The sequence below is a fragment of the Amaranthus tricolor genome, chromosome 3 (assembly GCF_026212465.1).
Source record: "Amaranthus tricolor cultivar Red isolate AtriRed21 chromosome 3, ASM2621246v1, whole genome shotgun sequence".
Taxonomy (NCBI): domain Eukaryota; kingdom Viridiplantae; phylum Streptophyta; class Magnoliopsida; order Caryophyllales; family Amaranthaceae; genus Amaranthus; species Amaranthus tricolor.
Genome location: NC_080049.1, coordinates 35,325,364 through 35,346,827, shown reverse-complemented (window position 1 = coordinate 35,346,827; position 21,464 = coordinate 35,325,364). Strand labels below are relative to the sequence as shown.

The 21,464-nt window shown below is 35.1% G+C and overlaps 3 protein-coding genes across 3 annotated transcripts; 2 read left to right on the top strand and 1 right to left on the bottom strand.

Moving 5' to 3' along the window:
* Positions 1–226: 226 nt before the first annotated feature.
* On the top strand, positions 227–5,510 carry LOC130808715 (uncharacterized). The gene is made up of 2 exons (XM_057674181.1): positions 227–1,162; positions 5,235–5,510. The coding sequence occupies exon 1, from the start codon at positions 335–337 to the stop codon at positions 1,142–1,144; it is 810 nt and encodes a 269-aa protein (XP_057530164.1). The 5' UTR covers positions 227–334; the 3' UTR covers positions 1,145–1,162; positions 5,235–5,510.
* A 999-nt stretch (positions 5,511–6,509) lies between these two features.
* Positions 6,510–16,112, top strand: LOC130808684 (coilin-like). The gene is made up of 13 exons (XM_057674139.1): positions 6,510–6,984; positions 7,909–7,973; positions 8,088–8,360; positions 9,495–9,656; positions 10,521–10,581; positions 11,350–11,421; positions 11,522–11,693; positions 12,700–12,953; positions 13,366–13,629; positions 14,082–14,153; positions 14,238–14,405; positions 14,958–15,123; positions 15,260–16,112. The coding sequence occupies exons 1-13, from the start codon at positions 6,787–6,789 to the stop codon at positions 15,433–15,435; spliced, it is 2,103 nt and encodes a 700-aa protein (XP_057530122.1). The 5' UTR covers positions 6,510–6,786; the 3' UTR covers positions 15,436–16,112.
* An 870-nt stretch (positions 16,113–16,982) lies between these two features.
* LOC130808136 (protein-tyrosine-phosphatase MKP1-like) lies at positions 16,983–21,464 on the bottom strand. The gene is made up of 2 exons (XM_057673594.1): positions 18,593–21,464; positions 16,983–17,257 (listed from the first exon to the last, which is right to left on the bottom strand). The coding sequence occupies exons 1-2, from the start codon at positions 20,703–20,705 to the stop codon at positions 17,250–17,252; spliced, it is 2,121 nt and encodes a 706-aa protein (XP_057529577.1). The 5' UTR covers positions 20,706–21,464; the 3' UTR covers positions 16,983–17,249.

Here is a 21,464-nt window from a genome sequence, read left to right as displayed (position 1 = left end):
AAATTATGCCCTCAAATGCGGGCGCGGTTTTGTATATTTGTGCCCGCGGGTAGATTTTATAGCAAATATCCGGTCCGCTACCCGCCCAAACCCGCCCATGAACAGCTCTACTATTTACCATTAATCATTCGCAAAAGTTTATTGTTATAATGTAAAAATAAAAAAAAAATGTAAAAATTTACACGTGAGCTTTACGTGCATATTTCACTTCTTTGCCGGCCTTTTCCCTCTCCTTTCCTCGTCATTTTCCGTTTCTCTTTTGCAACAAACCCTCTCAAGTCTCAATATCTCAGCCATTCAAGCAAACAAAAAAAAAAGTAAAAATTATACAAAAATGAGCAGATTAATGGAGGTTTCTCGCATGGCTACTCCTTTGTATCTCAGATCTTTCTATCTTAATGCTGTTAACTTCTCCCCATTTTCCCGTGATAGCCATGAACCGCTAAACCCTAATTTTTCACTCCATAATATTCAATCGTATTCATCATCATCATCTCAAAATCCCAATTCCATCAACAGCACAAGTTATTATATGAATCGAATATTTCCAAAATCTAATACCAGTTTCCAATTAACTAATGGCATTTCCTTAAAAGCCGATGTCTTACGCTTAAATGAACGAATGTTCTTGGTTGATTCTGGAATTGGAACTCCCAGAACTTGTTTGGAAGACCAGCTTATTGGTGTGAAAAACAATCCAAAAACTCGATTTGAAAATAAGGTTGGGTTCATGGATTTAGTTGCTGGTGAAACAGTGGTTAGAAAGTTTATGTTAGAGAGGATTTTCATTGATTTAGTAGCTGGTGATTTGACTGCGAAAGAACGAGCTTATGGAAGGTTTAATGACTTGGTTGCAGAATCTGCAGATGCTGATAATGTGGTGGCTGGTGAACCTTTACTTGTTCTTCCGAGAAGATATAGACAAAAGAGAGTTTCCATGGAATTACGTAAGATTTGGAGGACAAATTCTCAGGTGAAAGGGTTTTATGTTAAACGAGTAAAAGGAGGTTATGCTGTAGCAGTTGCGGGTTATATTGCTTTCGCTCCTTTCCGAGGGCATTTTCAACTTGCAAGAGGGGGTTTCAAGGATCGTTTCACTATTGAGAGTCTTAATTTGAAAGATAAGGATATTGTCGTCGTTTAACCAACATCGTTTACATTAGTAATTCCTCTTCTCCTCTCTTATTACTCTTGATTTATCAATTGTTTTAATTTCAGATGTATAGTTGACACTTGAAATTGATCCTTGTTTGGATACTTTTGCAACTGAAAAAAGTTAATAGATGGGTGAAATTTGAGTGGTTTTTCCTTTATTGTCAGTATATTTCCTTTTTTTTTCCATCTGTTCGAATAGTTGATACTGATCCTTGTTTGTATACTTTCTCTGCTAGAGACATAAATCAAAGAATTGGGGGAAATTTGAGTGCAATTGCAACTCAAATGCAAGCATTTTTAGGTAGTTTTTGATTGATTAGTTTTCTTTATAAGGTGACAAAATCAAAAATTTTATAGGTGGTTTTGAGTTTTGACAATTTGTCCTACCAGTAAATTACTTTGGTATGACAATGGTAAGTCAGCTTACATCGACTTCCTTACCTGACCAACCACCAGTGCTATTAGGCAAGTTCATGTTGGTGCAATGTCAGTCAGGTACTAAGGTGGAATTTTTTTTCAATTCGTCTTGTATGAGACCATCTCACTATGAGACAAGACCATATAATTAATTCATTTATCTAATTGATCAGTTTGAAATCGTAAGTGGTTACTTTAATACACTAAATGTATATGTTTTCAGCCCAATAGAAACGTATCACCATGAGATCGTCTCATTTCATATTCTCTTGTTTATAGTAAGTTGGAAAATTGTTTGGATACTTGGATGCTTGGGCTTGATAGTTGAAGTGTATGTTGTTACTTGTCACTTGTCAGGGTGTATAACTTGTGTGAATTAATATCCTGGTTTCTTTATGGGTACGTGATGGAAGGCATTGAGGTGGTGCCTTTGTTATAACATGAGTCAAATCAATAGAATAGTAATGTACCATGCTAGAATTATTGTCTAAGATTAGCATTTTTGGTAATTTGAAAGATTTCCTTAGAAAAAGAGTAAAAAATCACAATGCCTTATGTTGCTATATGATTTGCAACAACTTAAACAACTTGTTTGAATTTAGGAAGGAAGGGAAAGGATCAAGGGGAGGAAATGAGAAAGATTAAGGAAAGAAAAGTAGAGGTGGAGGAATTCTTTCGTTTTCCATTGGTTATCCTTAAATTAAGCTAAATATTCCAAGGTCAAGTAAGTTTTAAAGGTAATTTACTTGTCAAAAGAAGTAATTCTGATACATCATCATCATACTCAGTATAGTCCCGCTCACGATCAAGGTCTGGGGTGGGATGAAAAAGGCAAATTATACCCATAAAGGAGGATGCAACGAAAGAGTCCTTCAACTCGAGAAAGACCTGCAAAGAAAAGCGAAGCAAGACAAAACAAGGCAAAAAAAATTCGACCCACAATTTAAGATAAAAATTAAGGCTAAAAGCATGACTAAAGAAATATGAAAACTATCATAAAGGTCGGAACAATAAACAAGCCTTAGGTTTTGGCGTGAGTGATTATCCAAGGTCTAGGACTCAAATATGTCGTCTTTAACTAGTTCTATCCCTTTTCAAGTCCCGAGAGAACTTGTTCATGTCATTCCTAATGTGTCCTCTCGTATTTTCTTAGGCCTACTGCAACTTCTATCTCCATCGGCTGTTTGGGAGTCATTCATTGCACATGTCTAAACCATCGCAATCTACATTCACACATCTTTGTAGAGATGAGAGCAACCCCTAGTCTTTCTTTCAAAATCTGGTTCCTAATTTTTTATCCATCCTCTGAAAAATAGTGGATGTTTGCTTGTCTATTGTTAGAACTTAGAAGAAGATCCAGGCAAACTGGTGTATCCGACTTTCAGGGTTAAGTTTCTCTCGGATGAAGATGCTAGAATGTGCTGATAAGCGACTCATCAAATTTCACATTCTCTTGTCAGGATAATCATATATCCAAATGGCTTATCAAAAGTTTTAAAAGCCATGTTAAAGGGGTCTCTTTAATTGTGTGTTTGCCATGACAGTTGTGGAATCCATCTGGTGAAAGTGAAATGAGGCACATTAACTGTTACTGTCAAATTATCAACACAAAAGAAAGCGAACACATTTATTTAAGTACTCTATACTATGAATATACGAGGATAGCACACCAGGACTCAAATTGTGATAGCAATGCCATAGTTCAGCAGTCAGCTTCCACTCTTTTTTAGCCTTATAATAAGGCTAGCTAGCCTGTCACCCCACATAAGTTTGTCGTTAGGGCTATTACATTCAGCTCAGTAAGCTTTTGAAAATAATAACGAAGTTATATCCTAGTAATATCTACGCCGTTTTTGGATTCCTGCATACTTTGCCATCATTTCTCACTAGCTGATTGCAAAAATCACTTGAGTAGGCTAAATGCCTTTTGGAAAAAATTAACTCGATCTGACCTTTTGGTACGTTATTGTTTGCGCGCCCCATGCATCTTTGGTTGGTGGGATGAGGAAAAGAGAGATTAGGGAAGGTTGACTTAGTGAATGCTTATTGTTATTATTATCAGGCTTTGAAGTTTTAGACATCCAAAGACTGAATGGATGATGCAATCATCCGACAAGAAAGAGTATACACATTTCTTTATTGCATCCTATTGCTTTTTCTACCAAGAGACTGAGGTGCAAATATAATATGCTATGAAATAAGACTAAAGTAAGATTATTGAAACAAAGTAGAAAGGAAAATGTTGAAAGAGCTGATCATTTAACGGGTTTTAGAGAAGTTCACAGGCGGTGTGGAGACGTTTGAAGGCTGCCGGACTAGGGTGCCAAATTGAAATTTTTTTTGAAGGTACATGGTTTGGCATGGACTTTTGCTTTCTAAAACTGTATCAAGGCATGTTAGAGACGTGTTGAGGTGATGCACAACCCCTTGTGCCTTAAGAGCACCTCACGCTTACTATAACTAAGGGTATAACGACCCAATCAGTAGTGGATAGATTGTAAAATGGTCAAATCAATCCTACTTTTTGAACATAAACTGTTGTGATGTTGGTAATGAAATACATGTGCCTCACAATTTTAATAACAGCACACTACTGTTTCGCACAAGTTGCAATGTTGATGTGCAATTAATACAGAGCATTAGAGTAACTTAATTTTGTTTGAAATTTTTTGATCCTGTCAAATGCATGGTTGACAATCTGTCTATAATAACAATAGTGAGTAATCTTCTTTCAAGAACGAGAACAACTTGACTGATCCTCAAGTAATCAAAACTGAATAATTCACCATCTCATGTTGCCAGAATTGAGAGGTAGAAGCTGGGTTGATTAGAGGGAGAGAGGGGGAGGGAGAAAGAGACACAAAGGGGTGTTTCAATTATTTCTTTTGACACATTTTTGAAACGCTGATGCCATGTTGAACGTAATTGATACAGCCCTTACACTATGGTAAGTGTACTTCCATTGCACTTGCTACGTTACTTGTGGTTTCAGAACCCCTTGTATTATATATGTGAATCATGAAATGTGTATTGTGTTTGCTTGGTTTTTTACCATTACACTTGCTCCTTAGTGTTGTAGTGAACATGCTTAATATATAAGCGTTGGGCACTTGCCGTCAAAAAGCTTGACCTCAGCTTGGACAGGATTTTTCACTTTCTTATTATAACATGTTGGATTGTCTTGCCTTCTCCTCTCTGTGGTATCGCTTAGGCTTTCACCTGCACCCTAGCTAACCTGCCTCAACCTCCACCATATAGATAGTGTGTGCTCAACTCTCAAGGTTGTATGAATATAGCGGATGGGGATGCCACATTGTCCTGCTATGTAGCAATGCAGTATCATTTTCCTGATATATGGCTTGACATATGAAGCAAATGTGGCTTATTCTAGTCACATTCAATCTTGTTGTGGTGGTGTTATGTGTAACGTGTTAATTCTTAGATTTGTGAATTTTTTCTCGTCACATTTAATATGGTGAGTTTGCTGAAAAAACGTTGACATTATAAAGGAACTAGGAACTGTTTCACAGTTAAGATTTAGAATTCCGGCCTTTTTTTAACCAGGAGTGTTTTTAGAAGTTCACAAGGTGCATACATGTGTAGTTTGAATGATTGAAAGATAGATTTGTTTATTTATAGCTGTTTGCTGGATCTTTTTGCAGGGGTCTATGAGAGTGGTCCGTAGGAGACGTCCATCGCTGCAATTCAAGGCTTATGTCGATGTTGGATCACCGAACAAAAATATGAATGCTGGCTTCATCGAAGCTGCAAACTAGTCGCAAAACACGGAAACATTCAGTTTGGAATTAGACTCTGCAATTTGCTTTTGATTTATTCTAGTCAAGTTTTTTACAAATGCCCTATTGCTATTGATTTGAGTATAGTAATATGTGATGATTCAATATAATCTTATATAATCAAGCTAGACTTCATTATCAGTCTCTTAGTGTCTAATTATACTGTTGAAATTCGTTTTCAAGAGTTGGATTTGAAGGTTTTGAGCATCAGATCTCCTTCCCATTGCTACCCTGTATGCTGTTGGACTGAAACTATGCATCTTGCGTACACTTGATCGTACGGTTCCAGCATTCCATATTATGAAAGACGATTTGGGCTTGAGACATGATACAATGGTTAAGTTGCTAAAACTATCAACTGAACCAAACTTATCATTATTGAGCTACTTATAAATGCTGATGGAGTTTGACTAATGGTTAGTTGGTTTATTTGATCAACGGAAGTAATGACTTTTTTATTGACGTTTAAGATAGTTGGATAAGTTGATTGTTTAAGAAAATGGTTTGTAAATTCATGTATTGGCTTTTATTTAGTTGTTTATCAGAGAAAAAGTGGACTATTAAGTTAAAAGTTAATTAAAAATTAAAACTCCAAAGTCGATTAAAATTTTTGTCAAACACTAGGTTTAAGTATCGAGAGCATCAATGTTGACACTCATGGTTCTATTAAAGTGGTGCCAAGGTAAAGAATGGATTAACACAAATTCTTGTGAGAGATCATTTCTAATTGGGCCGGTCTATTATATGTTTTGTAAAATATTGCAAGTAAACATTAAGAATGATGTAAGTAGATATTTAAGATAATGAAAGTAGGCTTTAAGGATATGAAAAGTAAACATTAAGGATAATCTAAGTAGGTATTAAGAATATGTTAAATAGACATTAATCTTTAATGGGTTGGATTTGAGGTACATCTCTTAAAGAGACGGTCTTTCAAGAGAATTCAAAATAAATTAAAGTATTTAAAGTATTTTGTTAGTTTGTTTTAAATTAAAGAGAATTCAAAATAAAGAAAATGAGAGATGTGAAGGACTACAATTTCGTTTAATTGGAATCTACAAATCCGGTGAAAATAAATTTGAAAAGGAAGAATTTAAAAGAGATTTAATTTCCTTAGCCTCCTTTCCTTTTGAGTCTAAAAAAAATTCTTATTTTCCTCTTATTTCGATTTTTATTTTGCTATAAATTTTTATCAAATGATAGTGTGTTATATTAATATTTTAACCAATATGTTGTAAAGAGCTCCACCTAGACGTTCACCTTCCCGTCAAAACGACATCCAACAATCCAAGGGTTTAAGCACACCTTTTTACACCTTTACAATAACCCAGAAAATCTCTACTTCTTACTTCACTCTTTTCTGCAAAAACCCTTCAAATCTTTTCCAAAATTTCTACCCTTGTTTCTCTCATCTGCAATGATGGAAGCTACTAATCGAAGATTACGATTAAAATTTCATGACCCTAATATTTTGAGTAAAACCCAGAAGAAAAATGGTCTCAAACATTCATGGTTTTTTCTCAAACCACACCATGAGACAATTTCTGATGTTGCTGCATACATCATTCACTCTTTTGATCTCCATGAATCTTGCCCGCATGGCCTGATTCTCTATGTACTTTCTCTTTGCCTTGCATGTCTTTTTTCTTGTACTTTTTGATGATTTTGTTGTTTAATTAAGTTTTTAGGGGCTGATCATAGTTGGGTATTTCTTATTTGATCATAAAGCCGATGAATTTCGTCTTTTATGTGTAATTTTTTCAATGTCATTTGATTCATTTTGACATTTATGTTTGTCAGGTCTAATTTTCTTATTTTAGCTAGAGAGGAGAAAAAGATTTTTACTGTTCTCAGTTTTATGTGTCTTTTATTTATTCTGTTCATTCTTGTTGGTTTCTCATTAAGTTTTTATGGTTTGTTAGGAGTATCTTTAACAAAGAAATTTCTATTGTATTGGAAGCTATAGAAGGGAGAAGATTAGACCACGTTACTTAGTGCTTATTTAGTTAAAATAACAAGTATTTTACTTGACAAGTACAAGTACAATCATTGAGTACAATCATTGAGAATAAATACTTGCGATTATTAGGTTGGTGCATACTAAAATATGTACAAGACTTTTATGTATTTAGTGGATGATTATCATTATTGAACGTTCATTTTGCTATCCTTTCTTTCTTATTTTTGAATTTCCCGTCTGAATGCTTATGTACTTTTTGTTAATTAATGTTCAATTAATTTTGTACTTGTAGATTCTTCTGCTTTGATTTTCTTGATCAATGTTCAAATGAACCTTGTCAAAAGACAAATTGTGTAAAATTACGAGCCTAAAATTTTCTCACTTGAATAAACTCAATCCATCACTCGCCCAATTGGAATACTCTCTTGTTTTACCACTACATGTGACATTGATACCTTGGGGAGTTATCATGGATTATGACTCTGTTGCTCTATCTTTATGATTTTGAATATTAGTGCGTCTGTTACGAGCTCTCTTGGAAATTGCACTGAACAAACTTTTTTGTTTTTGGTTTTGTAGATGGATGGATTTGTTCTTCCACCTTTTGAGTCAACTACCATTTTGAAGGATAAAGATCTAATAAGGCTAGTTTCTTTCTCAATACTTTTATTTCTTGGTTATTAGCAATTAGCATGAGAATATCTTTTTTGTTGTATACATTAGTCCTGAATGTACTTGAATGCTTGTTCTACTATCAGTGTGAAAAGAAAAGGGTTGGGCTCGTGTGAATCGATGAAGGCAATTGAAGAGGCAATGCCTAGTCTTAAGGACGAAACAGTAGACAAGCAACTATTACCTTCTGGTGTCAGGCTTTTGGGCATTTTGGCAAATGAGGAGTTTGACAAAGAGACTGTTGTTTACCAAAGTGTAACTGATAAGGATAATGAGGCAGAGGCATTTGTGGAATGTGCTCCTGATGGAGACGTTGCTTTCAAGAAGAGAAAAGAAACTAGCCCAATTGAGATGACTAAGTATGTCTTTGAAATTCTTCCTCATTCATGTCATGGTGTCCGTTTATGTTACCTATCACCCTTTATGCATTCTTTTTTATGAGATGTATTAGTCTTTTGGGATTTAGTGATATTAATTGCTTGATTTTCCGACTTTAAGTAGGTACCAACATCATTTAATAAAAATGAAGATTATATATGGTCCCCACTCCCCCAAGAAATTATGTTTCTGAACAGGCATGCTGTTTGGCAAATATATGTTTGACTAGTTTGAGGATGATCATAATTCTGAATGTTTGTCCAATGCCTTATAATCCATGTTTTGAGTACCATAAATCAAAGAGTAGATCTAAAAAGACAAGTTACATTTACTACATGAAAATGAAAATATTTGCAGTATTAGACTAGTAGTTGAATAACATGAATGAGAGAGCCAAGCAAACCTTATAAAAGGTACCAAAACCCTCATTTGCGAGCATATTCTTGGTGACTTGAGCGACCGGGAACGAGATTCACGATTCTGCAACAAAAAAAAATGAAAATCAGAAAAACCCTAACAAATTGAAACAATCAAAACTAATTTGAAACTTGAAAGCGAAAATCAGGACCAAATTGCTAGTAAATAAAGAAGTGAGTACTTTAGCTGAAACACTATTCATGTTTGTTGAATTGAATAGTGTCTATCTCTTTCATGGTTTTTAAATTAAAAGGAAGGATATACCATGCTAATGCCATCACATTTACTTTTCCACTAATATATCACCTATAAGTACAGAGTTCTCCTGCCTCGTAAATGTTAAATATACATGACCGGAGAAGTGCGAAAGAAAATTGTGATGGAGGGGGTATCCAAGTTGTATATGCTTTATAGACTGCCATTTACAGTGTTCCTAACTTCTAAACTGTTTTGTGCCTAAATGATCTTCTATGTATCCTTCTCTATTTTGGCAGTGTTTGTTCTCAGTTCTAGGCTTCTAGCATAATGCTGCACTGTTTAATTCTTGTTATTACATGAGCTTTATCTTTTTTTTTCCCTAGATCCTAGTATCTTTGCTTTTTTTTTTTTTTTTTTTTTTTTTTGTAAATCTTATTCGTACTGTTTAATCAAAATTTCAGGATATTTAATCATTGGTTATTGAATACTTTTTTGTATAGGAGAAAGAGACAGCGATGCTTGACGTCTAAAGATGTCCTAAAGAAGGACAATGATCATGAGCCTATAAAAACACTGCAGAAGAAAAGAAAGCTTGCAAATGGGAGTAAGCATGAAATCGCTTTAGATTGCACCAATGATTTGGAGCCAGGATCCAAGTTCAAGTAGGTTCTAGATTTTCTTGCAGCTTTTTTTTTTTTTTTTTTTCTATTTGTTTAGCGTTTTTTTAACATTGTTGTTAGAATCTATATAAAGGTTGTGCAGAATATTATTGCAGCTGTCTGTGCTGTTAATTTACTTTACATGTTAGCTGTTTATCGAATGTTCCTTATAGTTGGCAAGTTAGGGTCATTAGTTTCTTAACAGCTATCTCCATGTTAATTCACTAAGGCGAATAGGGACCATGATATCATAATCTGCTATTTTGTCGTTTCTGCCCATTGGTTGTTGGAGAAGGAATTATTTTGGGATTGTCATTCATGATTCCTTGGATGTTTTGAAACTGGAAGTTTATTTTCGTGATATTGGCGATATGTAAAACTTTGTGTAGGTTAGTATCAGTAGCTGATGACATTCCAAAGCTATGGATACTAGTTTTATGGGACTGAGTAAATGCTCTGTGTTGTTCTGCTTTCTTGCTGCTATAGATTCTAATTTGTTTGTATTTACTTTCTTGCTTTGGTAGCAGTTTTCTTGCTTGGTTTAGTTAGAGTCTAATAGTTACTTTCATGTTCTACTAATTATAGTACTCTCTTGATGTGGACACTGGACAGTGGATGTGCTTACTACCCTGGGAAACTCCTCTTGAGGCAGTTTGGTCTCAAATTTTTCTTGTTTTGACTTCTTTAAAGAGAATTAACTATTATGAATCTGAGAGGATGAAGAATTTTTCTTGCGTATTCACTGTATGTTGATTTTTGACATTATCAAATTTTAAAAGAAAACAAGATTTCTAATTATTTTGCTATCAGGTCCATCAGTTTGATGTTTGAACTGTCTTTCTCAAAGTCTTGTTTCTGTTGGTGCAGTGAACCTGAGGAGAAAAGGGATGAAACGCTAAATGGCTCTGGTGTGCCTAAATCTAAACAGGTAAGCAATAACAAAATGATTATGATTCAATTGCCTTTTCTGTTTTTGCATTGCAACTTTTCTGTTGCAACTTACAATTAACACATATTTTAAAAGATCATCTCAAATGCTTTGGGAACCCAAAAATTTCTTCTTTATAATATAGGATTTTCTTTCGAGATTTGATTTTGATACGCTTTGAGGCCATGTGGACAATTCTTTGTGGAATAATCAACTGAGTTTATGCGATACTTGCTGTCATGATTCTAGCAGGATTGACTTTTTTCTTGCAGTTTATTTCTGTTGTAGGCCTTCTTGTATGCTGCTTATCACGCTTTCTGATCCATTAAGTTTGCGTTCTTCAAATTTCAGTTTTCTAGAACTAACATCAAATACCTAGTGGTTTGTCATCATGTCATGTACTCATCTATGTTAGAGCATTGTTTGGATTGTCTGCTTTGCTAACGTGGTTTTTATAATGTGTCTATTAAAATATTGGAAGATGGATTAATATGATTAATGATATGATCCGTTGTATATATCTGTTGAAGTGACTATTGAGTGTGGTCAACTGATAACATGTTCATATGTCTCTATGTTATTTTTCATTATTATATTCTGGAAATTGTTGGCCCGCAATTGGTGCCGTCTCTTGCCTGTTGTTTAGCCTTTACATCCCTGGCAGTATTCAGAGTCTTATCATGAAGATCATTTTTTGTCATTAATGTTCTGTAATTGGTTTTTGTTTCGTATTGTTGGCATTAATATTAGTTTTTGTTCTTTCCCTAGGCTTGTAGAAGTTCTCGCCGTAAGAAGTTGCAAAGGCAGTGGCGGAAACTGCGTACTTCTAATTTGGATGAGGTACGAATTCAATATACAACTAGGGGTAATCTATTATTAACTCTGCTGCTTATATCTTGAGCTAGATGAACAGTCCCTTCAACCTTTTCTATTCTGTCAGGATGTTGATCAGCAACTCCCTGCAAATAGTCTCGGTAAAGATTCAGGATCTAGAAAAGATGTGAATACTAACATACAACAGTTAGTTGAGGAAGATGGTGATGCAGATGATGGTGATCTTGTCCCTGTAGAGATTTGTCCTGGACATGTACGCTTCATTTCTGCTACAAAAGGTCCTGTTGATCTGAACTTTTGTTTTAAAATATTTTCTTATACTCCAATACATCATTCCTTTTGTAAGTGATATGATTTAGAATACCAGTCAACTACATAAACCAATATATCTTTTTCAAATGTCGTCCGCATGGATTCTTCTTCTCCATTCATTCCGATTTCAATAGAATTTGCTATACCTCATACAAATAAGAGTACTCATCATTTCATTGGTTGAAGGCCTGGTTTTTTGGCCAATATATATGAAACTCAGCTACTTTGAATTTTCAAAAATATAATAGATTCCGTAATATTTATAAGATAAAAAAACAATACTGTGGGAACCATAATTGCAAAAGTTTAGGTTCACAATATACCCAATTTGTCATTCCTGTGAGTCAAGACACAAATTCTTGTTCTCCACTTCTGTGACTAGTTCCAATGCTTATGAACTTGGAGCAATGTTATGCGCCTAGCCATAAAAAGCGCATATGAAGTGCCCCAGTGCTTAAATATTAAATATGCTCAGGCAAGGCTTTTTGGACAAATGCACCCTGAGGTGTAAAGGAGCACAGAGGCACTAAAAAAGCTCAACATCAGAATTTAAGACTTTTTCTTTTTTGCATATTTTAATTATATTTTCACCATGCCACCTTCAATTCAGTGCATGGAATAACTTCCTTATTCCGTTACGTAACGCCCATTATGTAACTCGTTTGATATTTACCGCAACGTTAAATCCCGTTATACAACGATGCATGAATTTTCACGGTTAAAATGTTGCGTTGAACGTTATGTAACGAGTAACGACCGTTATTTCGCCGTTACAACGATATTTTACCGTTACAACGTTTTTTGTTTCCATTTAAAATTTCATTAATGCCCATCAACTATAATTATTACGATTGCATAAATTATAGTTACTCATAATTTTGGTAACAGTTCGGTATGGTAAGTTGCTTATGAAAATTTCCTATTTTGGGAATGTATGCCTTTCTAGCTCACAAAACAATATTTTGGTTACAGCAAAGGATTTGAATAAAAATGAAGAAGCAAGTGGTTGGGATCTTCAGAAGAGTCAAAAAGTAAGTGATTGGGATGTTCAAAAGAATAAAGAAGCAAATGGTTGGGGTGTTCAGAAGAATAAAAAAAGGAATGGTTATGTTCAAAAAAACCAAGGAGCAAATGGTTCGGATCTTCAGTCAATCGGAAAAAAGGCTTGGGAAGGTCACACAGCTAAGAAGAATGTTTGGGGTGTTGACAAGGATAAAATGACATGGGTATGGTGCAATTACCTGATATTCATTTACCTATTTTTCAGTCTCTTTCCATTGTCTGTTTCTTTTTCGTATTTATGTTTTAGAAGTGATACTTATTGTCCTGCATTTTTTTTACTCTGTCCCTCTCCCTTCATATTAAATAATTTTGCAATAGTTATATTTTTGAAGTTTTTTCTTATTATGCATAAAAAAGGAACCATTTTGATTAACCTTCAATATAAAAAGTCTGACGTTTGCATGCTTGAATTTAGAAGCTATATCTATTGTTCCTTCCTGATTTCTTTTGTGGTTTGGTTTAATAACTTTGTTTCAAGCTCTTGCAACTATCACCTTATTCTATGCTCTACCTGCTTTGATTATCACTAGCTGGGTTTGTTACTTATCTATATTTCAAAATATGGATATATTTCAGGAAACATCTTGCTGGAGCGAGATTACAAATAAAAGGAAAGCTAAGAACTGGGGTAAGGAGAACCAACCAGTCTCTTGGAAGGAATCACGAGATTATAATGGCCATGCTTCTAGTTCAAGAGCTATCACGGGGCAACCATCTTCCTCCTGGAAACAACCAAGGGATCGCAGCGCCTGCGCTTCTAGTACTGGAGCTTCTGGAAGAAAGCCTAATGATGTTTCTTTGGAATTTGAAAAGTTCATGCCTTTAACTGATTTGCCGAAGGTTTGTTTCTTTGATGTAGACTCCCTAACATTTGTTTGTTTTAACATTATTAATATCATGGGAGCTGTGATGCTCAATTCTAATTTCTAACATTACTATGCAAAGAGGTGAATTTGGCATCTCACTGAAGCAGCGTTGATGGATGGAATATGAAAGGTTTATAATTTATTGCTTGAGGTAGTAACTATTGTATGAAATTATTGGAAACGAAAATGATTCCACTTGTAGACCTTTTTTTAAAATTTATTTCTTCAGTTTCATTTATGTGTTCAAAAGAAAGTGTAAATCTTAATACTACAAAAATGACCGATTGGACAGGTTTAGTGAGTACTATCAAGATTTTGAGCATGTTTAACTGTTGAAGATTTTGATGCATGATTTGGGACTAAGCAATTAACAACCAGTCTGTCTTTTTAATTCGTATCTTGAGTTCTACTGCTTTCACATGGCAGGTGGGAGATGTCATTGCGTATCGTTTGTTGGAGCTGTCATCATCTTGGTGCCCAGAGCTAACTTCATTCCGGGTAGGATTCTTTTTTTTTTTTTTTTTTTTGCTATTGCCTTGTAATTATTCATGGTCTTTTTCTGATGAGAAGTTCTCCCTTCAGGTCGGAAAAATCACTTCGTTTGATCAAGAGTCGAATAAAACTATGCTGGTTCCAGAAGCACAATACCCACTTAACCTTCCAAAAAGGGCTGTCAAAGATCATGCTGATGATGATGACTGTGGACAACCTCCGCAACCTTCTTTCTACAATGAAGATGGGTCCTTAGAGGTACTAGCTTTTAGAAACAAACTAAATTGAATTCTGCCAAAGTTTAGGAGTCTTTCTTTCCTGAAGTTTTGTATGCATCTAAGTTGTGTCACACGCACTACTTTTGTTTACTTTAGATATTCGAATTCAAATTTTTCTGACCTAACTTTTTTGTTCACACTTTACAAAGAGAACCTTTCAAAATGTATGTTATACTTTATTGTGTATTTGTGTAATGAATGAAGTGAATACGTTTTGTCATTTACTTCAGCCAGATGGGTTTCTTGATCGCCCTTTTGAATTTTCAACCGCTTGCCTATCACAGTTTCAAGGACAAAGATTCATTCACCAGTTTTAATCCATTGTTTTTACGGAAGACCATATTCGGGAAAATTTTAACTTTTTTGTTTAGTCCGTGATTGGATATTTTGATGCATGATATATTGTGTTGCAACTGCTGGATGTTCTTGGCCTTAAGATCATCAGTATTCATGTTATATGAACTCAAGTGAACTCAAACTACAATCAGACAGTCTTTCTCACGGGTATGTCAACACTTGTCATATTTTGCAGATTGATTTCCCTTCTCTTGTAAATGTGCGTATTGTGAAGCGTAGTGATTCCATTCAATCAGAGGGAACTGTACTCCCTGCTGCAAATGGTACTTTTGTCCCTTCAGAAATGAGTAAAGGCGCATCAGAAACTGACAACCAACAGCTACAAACCCCTGCTACGCCTGGTATGCTTAGACCTGAAATAAACTGTTTCAAATTTAACTCATCCATCGTAATTTATTTTGGTGATCTTGTGATTTTGTTGAAGCATTAAATATCCATCGTAATTGACTGGCATATAATTGATTGACTCATTGACAGTAAATGGGAAGAAAGATGTATGGGAAGAGATAAGCGACGCATTGACTGCAAAGAAAGCACAGCTTACACAAGAGGATAACTGGAACAAGAAACAGAGTTCGGCCAAGCAATCGTGGTCGCACAGAACCTTGAAAAGCCGTTCACTTGGCTCTACAATGACCATGTTAAGAGCATAAAATGGTGTATGAACCAACAAAAGGTAGACCATGAAATTTTGGCAAAGCCTCTAATCTGGAACCGTGAGCCTCTGGTCTCCCTGCATGTCTATTTTCTTTGCGGTAATCTTTTGGGGGTTGGTTTTTGAATCTAAATGTCGATGTGCTTCCTGCGCCATTGGCTTTGTATCTTAATGTATCTATCGAACTTGCATCAATGATATGTACAGTCGACTTGATCCATGGGCCAAAAAAAACACTAGAACCGAATTTCGTCTAAATCTTTTTTGATTGGCCTTCATTGTATTTATCTCGGAATACAAGTTGAAATTGCAACTCAGATCAGGCGAAATTGAATTGTCACATTTATCTGTCCACAATGTAGATTTGGATATTTTGATTTTTCTTTTTCATGGGAAAATTGAAAACAAGCACTTCCTAACGTGAGAAATCAAAATAGTTTTTGTATCTATCAATTTCAAATTCGCTTGTAACTTGGTGCAACTTCTAGCCATATATCCTGATTAAACCTCGAGTACTCTTTAACCGTGCTCTCGTTTCTGTTTATGAGTTGTTGTCTTCCTTTTCTTTCTAGACTCTAATCATAGTTTTTAATGTGTGGGATACACTGGGTATAATCATGAGGATGATATTGTACCTCACAAGTCACATTAATTAATTAGTCGGCTTATTAGTATTTCGACTTTTAACTATTACTTCCTCCAATTCTTAAAAAAAAATTTGACAAAGAATGTTCACGAGAATTAAAAATAATAGAATCTTTTAGTTGATGAATATATTATTTTATTAAATAATAAATTTAATGGAGAAAAAGTAAGTACCATAAACTTTATAAACATATTAAAAGAGAGTTAGTGGAAAAAAAATAAGGATCACAACTATTTAAAAAAATATTTTTATAAAGTTAGTGGAAAACATGTGAAATCATATGCAATATAAAAATGTTAAAATGAAATTAGTGGAAGATATATGGAGATCATAAGCATTATTAAAATATTAAAATGGAGATGGACAATGTTAATTTTGTCCAAAATTTATAATATACAATAGAAAGGTTCTTTAAAAGAACATGAAATAAAACAACCCAAAATGAATTGAAACAACTTTAAAAAATGGAGGAAATCAATATTACGCATTTTCCTTGGAAGAAAACGCCGTTCATAATTTGAGCTGTATACATCTGAGATTACATAAGGAAAGCATACACCTCTAAAATGATAATCACAATTAGTACTCCCTCCTATTCACCATAAGTGTTCCATTTGCTTTATGTACTTTATCCAATGGATTTTTTTAATCCTTAATATCTCTAAATTATGAAAAGTTGATACGAATAATTCTAGATTAATAATAAAATACAAATTAAGAGTAAGAGATGAATAGTATCGTAAAAGTAAATAGAACATTTGTGTTGAATAAAAGGGAGTAGTATTTAGTAGTACAAAATAGAAGTACACAGCTACGATCTATTATACTACAAATACAACGGCTGTTCCTTAGAATTTGTAAAAGCAAGCACCTTGTGTGCTATCATTTACATCCCCTACAACAAAGCAAAAAGTGTTCTCTTATTGCACTGTGGCTTTGATTTGCCAATCGTTTCAGTATACAACAAGGAGCGTATCTCTTATATACATATACATATATAAATATATATATATATTCTACAGACGTACGAGAATTCAGATTTATCTTAACATCGTCTAAAAAGCAAGGATCGAGGTTATGGCATTGCAAGGGATGCCGAAACTTCTAACATTAGAGTAAGAGCTTCAAGTTAGGACCCATGTTCAGACGTTCTTCGCCTTTTATCTCTACTGATCTGCATGAATACGTAAACGATGTTTAGTAACCAACACGATGCAAGCTCTAATAACAAAATCAAAAACGAAAAACTTTGAATCAGCAACGCAGTAATTTCTACGAGTTTGTTAACAAAGACCAATATCCATAATAGTACCAAATTAGTAAACAGCTGCACCTTTCTCAACTACCCTCATTTAACTAGATTACAAACCCCAACTACTCCAATCAAGTAATCAAAGAACAATTCAAACACAAGATATCTAATGAGCATACTTGGCCTTTTGACTTGGTCCAATCCCTTAGGCAATAATTTTGATACTCTGGATATATGTAGGACCTAAGGTTATTCAAGAATTATTTTAAGGAAAAATTACCGTGAAAAATACAAATTTTTGTTAATTTCCCTACAATAATACCAACTTTTAATTAATCATGAATAACACCAACTTAACATATTTTTTTCCTAAAATAATACCAACTTTAATTTATTAGCAAATTTACCATTTTTTTGTCATATAATTTCTTATAGTTTAATTTTTGACAAGTTAGGGATATTCTAGGAAAAATCCCCGAAGTTGGTATTATTCGTGTTAATCAAAAGTTGGTATTATTGTAGGAAAATAAGCAAAAAGTTGTTTTATTCCGGGTAATTTTTCCTTATTTTAACAAGAGGATATTTCTGAAATTTGAAATATATCTTTTTGATTATAATGGATTATAAAAAAATAACTCCTTGAATCATGAGCACATCATATTTCTGTAAAATAGCATAAGATAATTTGCTGCTATTAAGGGTCAATGGAAAACAACCTTTTATTATCACAAGTAAGGTTGCGTACATCTGACCCCTAAACCCGCATAAGTGGGGTTCAAATGAGAGCCATATAATGGATTGGGATAATACAATGTTATCGAGATTGGAACATCTACTTCAATCAACATGGATGTTCAATAAAAAATGCATAATCCAAGAACTATGTCAATCATGCCAAAAATTCTCTAGGATCAACTTGGTTTAAAAAGTATTTTAAATACACCTTGATGCTTATAGTTGTTGGAAACATATACATGATGCATTATTAAACTAAAACAAGGTACATGTAATTAGTGATGAGATAACCAATACTTAATTATCAAAAGTCAAGATCATGAACGTCATGGAAGCAGTCAATCATAATTTTTGCAATCATCACTACCAATTGAATGTTTCTTCCTATCTTATTTCAATCTCAGAACTTCATAAATCTATTGCAATGGAATTTTACAAGTGGCTTGCACCGTTTCGCCAATTTTCTGAATAGCATATAATTACAATAAGGTGAAATAGTACACAGAAATCGAAATCAGTTACCTGCTTCTGACATTAGCTCATCAGTATTTGATTCAGCATTTGTCCCATGTTCTGGCTCCATGTTCTCGATTTCAGTACTGATCTCATCGCCCAAGCCTGGAAGAGAAAAGGACCATGATCTAACCAAGGTATTGGTAGCACGATTCGAATCAGTTGTAGGCCGTAACATCAACGTAGGTGGACTGCTTCCCCTGCGTTCCGCTATTGAAGGAGAATTTCCTCTACAAGAGGAACAGAAATTCATGGATTTCCAATCGGTTATAGCAGAAAATGCATCCATACATGATCCTGAAGTCCCTTTCTTAAGTAGACAATCAGTTTTGGGAGAGGTGGGATTTCTAGTACACATGTGATCAGAAAATTCCACCCCCGAGGGTGAAGGTTGAGAGGAGGCGTTGGTCGAATCAGACCAATTTGAAGAGGAAGGCGAAAAGGTAAAAGGGCTAGAATATTCTGAAGTTGAAGGGGAAAGAGAAGGGGATTTAGAATTGAATGCAGGACTGTTTTCTGGATAAGGAGATAAAGAGTCTGGTGAGCTACAAGGACTAGGTAATAAGAACGTCGAATCAGCTTGATACTTGGCACACTCTTCATTACTACCATCTTTAACGGGTAAGCTAGCTTTGGATAAGTTAGAATCAGGGGTACACTGCAGCAAGTGAGCAGTGGGAGAAATCGGTTCTTCTATAAGTCGAGTGTCGATTATCTGTTCACATTCGTGACTGAATCGAGTATTCGGAACAGTAATAGGTGACAAGAGAAATCCCTTCATAATACCATTCTCGAATTTCTTTCTTAATCTACTCCAACCGTTTTCTAGAGCAGGAAGACGGGTCTCGGATGCAGAACCCGACGATGTAAAAGGGGGAACGACCCCGCCAGTAAGTGCCTTGTGGAAGATCTCAAAATCCTGATCATATTCATCAACTTTCCTGGTCCCAAGATCAGTAATCCTTCCACTAGCAGAAGGCTTATCCTCTATAGTCTCTAACACTTCAGAAACCTCTTTTAGAATTTCTCCACTAGAAAGAGTATCCCAAAACTCAGGCGGCTCTTTACCCTCCTTTATTGTCAAAATAGGTCCTTGTGCCCTCTCATATTTAATAACTTGCTGAGCAGCCACACGGGCGTTGTTTGACATCACTGAACTGCAGTACTTTCCAATCCAGATATATATAGCTGATGGGATATGAATGACAAATGCCCCACGAGAGTCGAGCCCAAGTTTACTAGGATGGTGCACCATCTTGGGTACAAGATGAAGTGGATCGTATGGAGAGTGAGGAGCCATTCTGTACATCCTCAACATAGAATTAGGACTGACAGGCATGGCATGAACTCTCTTTTGACACTGAAGAAGCTGACAAGCAAACCCCATGTTGGGATTCGTCACTCCTCGAGCTGCCTTGACATACTGAAATGCATCGTCAAAGCTTTGTCGTCGCTTCCACATAAGGTATGCAATGACCAGGGAGGTTGATCGAGACACACCTTGGCAACAATGGACCAAAACTCGTCCGCCTTGTTCCCTAACATCCTCGAAATAATCAAATACATCATAGAGGATACTAGTTATGTCCTCCGACGGTCTATCCTGCAACCAAAGTGTCTTGTACACAAGATCACCTTTGAAGAACTCAGGGCAAACAAACCCAACACAATTGAGCACATGAGTTATCTCATGTTGCCTCAAAATCTCACGATTTTTCGCTACAGCTTCACTCCCCAAGTATATATGCTCCAATATCCTTGAGCATTCCTTCTCATAAAAGGCGAGCCTATCTTTATTAGACTCAAACTCTCTACCAGGCACATCTAATTTTGTGCTCCCACTCGGTTTTTCCCTCAACCAACCATCACTTCTTCCTCCAGGGGTTGTAGGCTGAGGCCAAACCCCTAGATCATCTGATCCTGCCTTAGGCCACTCCTCCACATTTCGCCTCGAAATCGAAAGAGGTTGAAGAGGCGGCAAGCAAGATCGAGCTTTCGAACTCGGTTGAGCTCTAGGGTAAGAAGGGTTAGGTTTATTAGGTGATCTATCAGTCCATGAAACTGATCTTAGATAAGTTCTCCGAGCATTGGCTTTCCTCTCTTCCTCCCCAGCACCTAACATCTCACTAACCCCCTTCCCCCTAAAAAAAACTACCAATTTTTTTGTCAAACTAATTCATCAAAGCCCATTATGGGAATCTTCCAGGAAAGCCATACTAAAGAAGAAAAATTCTGGGTACAAGCATAAATAGCTAAAAATTCAATCTTTTTGATTGAAAAATCTAAAAAATAGCCCACCTTTTTCTAACCCAAAACCCTAGACCAAGTATATATTCCTAGAAGAGGAAAAAATCTAAAGATAGATATGAAAATGACCCAGTAAAAGAAACATATAGAACATTGAACAAGTAAACCTGTTGAACATAAGATTATACTACAAGAATTGAAAAAGGAAGAAAATTGAATTGATTGTACAAACAAATATAATAAGAACACCAAACTGTAGACGAGAATGTTGAATGAAGACTAGCAAACAAGTCTAAATGAAGAAAAAGACTTATTATGAGGTAAGATGGGGAGAAATGGGTTACTCTTATTTATTTAATTATACACAAAAAACTAATAAAAATGTGCAAAAATTGAAGAAAATATAGTATTGTAAGAAGGAAGAAGAGCCATTCAAAGTTGAAAGCTTTATTATTTCCTTACCAAAAAAAAAAAGAAAGTAGAAAGCTTTATTAAGATGAGAATCTTAAGAGAGAGAAAGTGACGTGAAGAAGAGAAGCTGTATTCTGCTGACCAACAATCAATCTTCCCAGAAAGTGAGAGAATGAGTGCAACTGTCTCTGTATTTCATTTTAGGAGAAGTGAATGAAACGTT

Excerpts from the sequence above, each read along its gene's own strand:
- LOC130808715 (XM_057674181.1), top strand. The coding sequence starts at position 335 with ATGAGCAGATTAATGGAGGTTTCTCGCATGGCTACTCCTTTGTATCTC.
- LOC130808684 (XM_057674139.1), top strand. The coding sequence starts at position 6,787 with ATGATGGAAGCTACTAATCGAAGATTACGATTAAAATTTCATGACCCT. Across the intron at positions 11,694-12,699 it reads CTTCATTTCTGCTACAAAAG|CAAAGGATTTGAATAAAAAT; the intron begins GTCCTGTTGATC and ends TTTTGGTTACAG. Across the intron at positions 12,954-13,365 it reads ACAAGGATAAAATGACATGG|GAAACATCTTGCTGGAGCGA; the intron begins GTATGGTGCAAT and ends GATATATTTCAG.
- LOC130808136 (XM_057673594.1), bottom strand. The coding sequence starts at position 20,705 with ATGTTAGGTGCTGGGGAGGAAGAGAGGAAAGCCAATGCTCGGAGAACT.